Here is a 6000-nt window from a genome sequence, read left to right on the forward strand (position 1 = left end):
GGGCTTACTTCTGCCCATGTCTGCCTCTTTGTGAAGCAATATGGTATAACGCACTTCAGCTGACTGTTTTCCTTTCTGGATGTCATCTCCATAGAAAACGATGTTTCAGAACAGACCCTGGAGAGCAACAGATCCAAGCCAAATGAAGACCATCACAGACAAGAGAAGACTGGGCATGGGCATGGTATGTATGTATGTATGTATGTATGTATGTATTTAATTCATTAATTGCCCATCTGGCTGGTCACCCAGCCACTCTGGGCAATGTACAACATATAATAAACAGTTTAAAACAATAAAATTCTACAATAAAAACATTTTCTACAATACCCTAACCCACCACAAATGCCTGCCTGAATAACCACGTTTTTAATGCACAGCGGAAGCTCATTAAAGAGCGGGCATGATGGAGTTCCTTAGGGAGGGAGTTCCACAGAGTGGGGGCCACCACAGAGAAGGCCCTCTCCCTCGTCCCCACCAGTCTAGCTGTCCTGGCTGATGGGACAGAGAGAAGGCCATCCGAGGCTGATCTTGTTAAGTGGCCTGTCTGGTGTTGCTGGAGGCGCTCCTTAAGACAGGCTGGGCCGGAACCATATAGGGTTTTAAAGGTCAAAACCAACACCTTGAATTTGGCCCGGAAAACAACTGGTAACCAGTGCATCTCCTTCAGCACTGGAGTGATGTGATCTCGCCGGCGGCTGCCTTTAATCAGGCGAGCCGCCGCGTTCTGTACCAGCTGCAGCTTCTGAACCGTCTTCAAGGGTAATCCCACATAGCGCACATTACAGTAGTCTAAACAAGAGGAGACCAGGGCAGATGGTCAGGAAGGAAGGGGTGCAGCCGCCGTATCAGATGGAGTTGATACAGCGCTGTCTGGCTCACAGCTGACACCTGAGCCTCCATGGACAACTGGGAGTCCAAAATGACCCCCAGGCTGTAGACCTGGTCTTTCAAGGGTAGCTGTACCCCATTCAACACCAGGTCAACATCCCCCAGCCTCCTCTTGTCTCCCACCAAAAGTACCTCAGTCTTGTCAGGGTTCAGCTTCAGCTTATTCCTCCCCATCCAGCCACTCACCATCTCCAGACATTTGGACAGGGATTCTACGGCCAACCTTGGTGAAGATTTGAACGAGAGGTAGAGCTGCGTGTCATCTGCATACTGATGACACTGCACCCCAAACCTCCTGATGATAGCTCCCAGCGGCTTCACATAGATGTTAAATAGCTTCGGGGAGAGGATGGAACCCTGTGGCACCCCACAAGTGAGTGGCCACGGGTCCAAAACCTCCTCTCCCAGTGCTACCCTCTGGTACCTGCCGGAGAGGAAGGACCGGAACCACCGCAATACAGTGTCTCCAATACCCAACCCCTCCAGGCGGTCCAGGAGGATACCGTGGTCAATGGTATCAAAAGCCGCTGAGAGGTCGAGGAGAACAAGGAAGGAGCATTCACCCCTATCCAGAGCCCTCCTCATATCATCCACCAAGGCGACCAAGGCTGTTTCTGTCCCATGCCCAAGCCTGTAGCCTGACTGAAATGGGTCTAGAAAATTGGTTTCTTCCAAGTGTGCCTTCAACTGCATCGCCACCACCCGCTCAATCACCTTGCCAAAAATGGCAGTTTTGAGACTGGGCGAAAGTTGTTCAGAACTTGGGATCCAAACAGGGCTTCTTTAAGAGCGGTCTTATCACTGCCTCCTTGAGGGCTGATGGCATCACTCCCTCCTCAATTCACCACCACCCTGATCCCCTCACCCAGTCTCTCTCTGCAGCCCATAATGAGCCAAGATGTGCAAGGATCAAGTAAGCAGGTGGTCAGCCTTACAGATGAAAGCACCTTGTCCACTTCATCAGAAGGAAGAAGCTGGAACCGATCCCACAAAACCAGTTTGCCACAGGCTGCCTCTTGCTCACTAACTGTATCCACAACATGTGGAGTAACACTCCTTATCCTATCAATTTTATCTGCAAAGTGCCTTGCCAAGGCCTCACAGGAGGCCTTAGAATGCTCCAGTGGTTCCGGAGCCACAGGACCGACCAGGCTCCGGACCACCTGGAACAGCCTCCTGGGACAGCACTCTGCAGATGCGATAGAGGCAGCATAATATTCCTTTTTTGCTGCCTTCACCACCACGTGATAAGCTGAAGATACAGCTCTAGCCTGTGTCTGATCGTCTTTGGAGCGAGACTTCCACCACCAGCGCTCTAGCCGTCTCACCTCCTGTTTCAGAGCTCGTAACTGTGGATTGAACCATGGTGCAGTCCGAGCCCTGTTCAGGGGGAGAGGGCGTTTTGGAGCCACCAGATATAATGCCCCAGTGATTGCGGCATTCCAGCCACCCACCAGGGTCTCGACCGAGTGGCCGTTGGCGTGCTCCAGAGAATCCCCAAGCACGTTCAGGAATCCATTCGGATCCATAAGACGCCTGGGGCGGACCATTTTAATGGGTTCTCCACCCCTGTGGAGGGGTTGTGGAACCGAGAAGTCCAACATCACCAGATAGTGATCTGACCATGACAAGGGGGTGGTGGATATACCCCTGACTTCCAGATCACTCCCCGCTTCTCCAGAAAAACACAAGGTCTAGTGCATGACCGGCTACATGGATGGGCCCGGTTAAGAATATGGTGCAGCTCCCAGGAAGCCATGCTCTCCATGAAGTCCCGAGGTGCTCCTGTGAGGATGGCCTCCGAATGTACGTTGAAGTCCCCCAACACCAATAAGTTAGGGGACTGCACACGCACATTGGAGACCACCTCAAGCACCTCGGCCAGGGAGTCAGTCGTGCAGCGGGGTGGACGGTACACGAGCAGAATCCCCAGACTGCCCTTCGGGCCCATCCTCCAGTACATGCACTCAGCAACCTTGGTCTCCCGGAGAGGGGGTCTGGTGAAGACCAAGGACTCTCAGTAGATAACAGCCACTCCCCCTCCCCAATCCCCAGCCCTCGGCTGCTGTGCATACGAAAATCCGGCTGGACACATGGCTGCAAGGGTTGGAGCAGCAGCCTCGGCCAGTCAGGTCTCCGTAATACATGCCAGGCCTGCACCCTCATCCAGGATCATGTCATGGATGAGGGAGGTTTTCTGGGTAACAGACCTGGCATTGCAGAGCAGCAAACGAAGGCCAGAAGATGGGGTCACGCCTCCCCCAGCCATCCTTTGGCTCTGGACAGGCCCGGAGCAGGGGACAGATACTATACATCTCTCCCTTGTTCCCCTTACCTGGCATGGCCTGCCCCTAGTGCTCCGCCAGTGCCTGCCGCCCAGCCTCGGTATGTTCTGGCCCCCAACTCCCCCACTGCCTCCATGAGGTGGACACATGCCCCCTAAAAACACAACAGAATCCCCCAGAAATTAAACAACAACAACAACTAAAAAATCCCCATAAAAATAATGCCAGGCAGAAGTCCGCAGGGAAGGCCTGGTGTTGGTGGCGGCAACATGGTAAGGATATAGAGCAGAAATGCATGTTTGTGTGTGCTGGGGGCGGGGGAGCAGGATTTGAATTAAGCAGTGCAAGTGTGAATGTGTTAAATTGCATGGCCGTTTTACCACCTGGCGGCCCATTGGGCCAAATTTGCTCACTTTTTGAAAGAACATGTGAAGAGGTCACAGGGTTGCGTTATATATCCCCAACCCCCACTGGTGCATGTGCTGGCCACACTCCCATGTTGGTTGCACATCTGGCATCCGCAGGGGCTCTGTGCACATACCAATGTACGCAAGTAGAGCTCCCACAACCCCTTGTGTCTCATTTCAAAGGGTGAACCCTGCTTGCCTCATCAGCACTCTAGCCTGATTGGCAACAAAGGGGTCGTCGTCAGTAGATCTTCCAGATGCAAAAGTGCAATCATATTTGCGTTCTGATTTTATGCATCTCAGGGATATGCTAGTTTCAAATCTCCGGATCTGGATTTCACCCATGAGAACAAACTTTCACTACAAAACACAAGACTGCACATCGTTCAAGGCCATTCACCTATGTCCAGATATGATTTCAAATGCCTGGAATCTGCTGATCATTTAAATTTGTGGGTGTATCTATCTGAATGTGGGATATTCTGGTTCACTTGGTGTCTTCTCCCTGCACTGAGGAAAACAAGAGAAAGGAATACACAAACCCAAGGCCCCAACTCAATCACCCCCACCCCCACTTTCTACCCTCCTCCTGAGTAGAATTTCAGTGGTGAAATGTGCTTTTGAACCTTTCTACACGAGGCTTTTATTGTGCACTCATGATTGCTCACTCATGGTAGTTTGAGGGCCCTTTATATGATGTCGTCATCTCTAGGGCCTCTCCCGTGCTTTGCAACCATTAGGTGTGGGTGGGGTCCTAAAGAGAAAAGTCTGTTATATCCCGAATTGTGCTATGAAACCTCCCAATAGCACAATTCTGCTATACCACACCACCATCTAGTGGCTGTATAATGAAACATATAGAAAGGCAGAGAAAGATAAACCCTGGAAAAAATACGTGTGAAGGAGCCGAACTTGATCCCACAAAGAATCCAGAAGCAGAAGCCTCAGTAAAGGTGTGGGATAAAAGCCTCATGTAGAAATGCCCTTTATATCGCACCTTTTAGAGCAGCTTTCCCCAACCTGGTGCCCTCCATATGTTTGGACTTCAAATCCCATGTGCAATAGCTAGCATGGCCAATGGTTGGGGATGCAGGGAGTTGCTGTCCAAAACACCTGGAGGGCACCAGGTTGGGGAAGGCTATTTTAGAGCAAGTCCTCAAAGATGGCTGACAACAAAATAAATGCTACAATACAATAAATAACAGTATAATTTTTTTAACGGCATCAGAATAAAATATATATGTAGGGAGCCAGCATTAAGTTCAGTAAAGGCTGGGTGGAATAAAAGGGATTTAAGGTTTGTTTCAAAGCCACAAGAGAGGGGGCCAAATGAAGTTCTCGGGGGAATTCCACAGATGTGGGGCCACCACTGATAAGACCTGTTCCTAGTACCTGCCAACATGGTACCTCTTAATGCTGGGCCAGACACCAAGGCCTCTATGGCCAATCTTATGGTCCAGGTAGGTTAAAATATTGTCTGAATGGCCTCTTATTCGGGATATGTGTAGCAGAGGTCATGTCATGTGGTTAATATATGGCCAAAATAAGCACCCCTGCTTGTTTGAAGGAAGAAAATATCAATACATAATATGTGTTTATTTTATCCAGTAGTCACTTGGAAGACCAGCAAAAAGTATGTAATTAAAGGTTCATGTATGAGGACATCAAAGAATTCAGAAGAGAGTCAAGATTCATCTGTCTTTGAGAAACAATTGCCCTACATTAAAGAAACTGATCTGTAACACCACCACCACCACCCCGACCCTACTGACAATATTTCACTGTATATAATGGCGCTGGGCGGCATTCTCTATATTTATTCTGCACTGCCTCATTCTGCAAAAATCTCTTCAAGAATCAACATTTTCAAAAGGATTGCAGAGCTGCAGTGCAGACTCCGAAATGTGGAATTCTACTTGAAATATTCATATTTCAAATAAAAAGATAACCATACTATAAATGAGCTTTAAAATCTGCATTTTGCATACGTTGTTACTTAGCCAGAGCCTTGAATACAGTAGATCATAGATCATAGATCAGTAGGGTTGGAAGGCACCTATAAGACCATCGAGTCCAACCCCTTGCTCAGTGCAGGAATCCAAGTCAAATACTTAGCATTGATTTAGCACTCCAGAGCGTACAAAGCACTTCACGGACATTACATCAGTAAATCCTCCCAAAAGACCTGTAAGATAGGTCAGAATTATTATATCCATATTGCAGATGGAAAGGCTCAAGTCACCGGGTAAGTTTATGTGAAGGGGGTCATCTTGCTGTCTGACTAAGGCTGTACTGTGGACTTGTAGAAACAGCATCCAGGGTGGTAGGGGGCATTCAATGTGGGGGGAAGTGTTCACCGTATCTGCCCCCTATATAAGGGATGGGTGCGAGAAGGGAATATCCCTGTCCAAATGTCT

The 6000-nt window shown here is 49.2% G+C and overlaps 1 protein-coding gene across 1 annotated transcript in view; it reads left to right on the plus strand.

The window, feature by feature from the left end:
• Positions 1-5551, plus strand: part of CRTAM (cytotoxic and regulatory T cell molecule) — a 28062-nt gene extending 22511 nt beyond the window's left edge. Inside the window, exons 12-13 of the mRNA XM_084807217.1 lie at positions 95-184; positions 5192-5551. Of these exons, the coding sequence (XP_084663343.1) occupies positions 95-184; positions 5192-5325 (224 nt within the window). The 3' untranslated portion in view covers positions 5326-5551. The remainder of the gene's footprint in view (positions 1-94; positions 185-5191) is intronic.
• Positions 5552-6000: the final 449 nt, after the last annotated feature.

The sequence above is a fragment of the Heloderma suspectum genome, chromosome 6 (genome assembly GCF_057233095.1).
Source record: "Heloderma suspectum isolate Gila_16-S chromosome 6, 16-S_ref, whole genome shotgun sequence".
NCBI classification, from domain to species: domain Eukaryota; kingdom Metazoa; phylum Chordata; class Lepidosauria; order Squamata; family Helodermatidae; genus Heloderma; species Heloderma suspectum.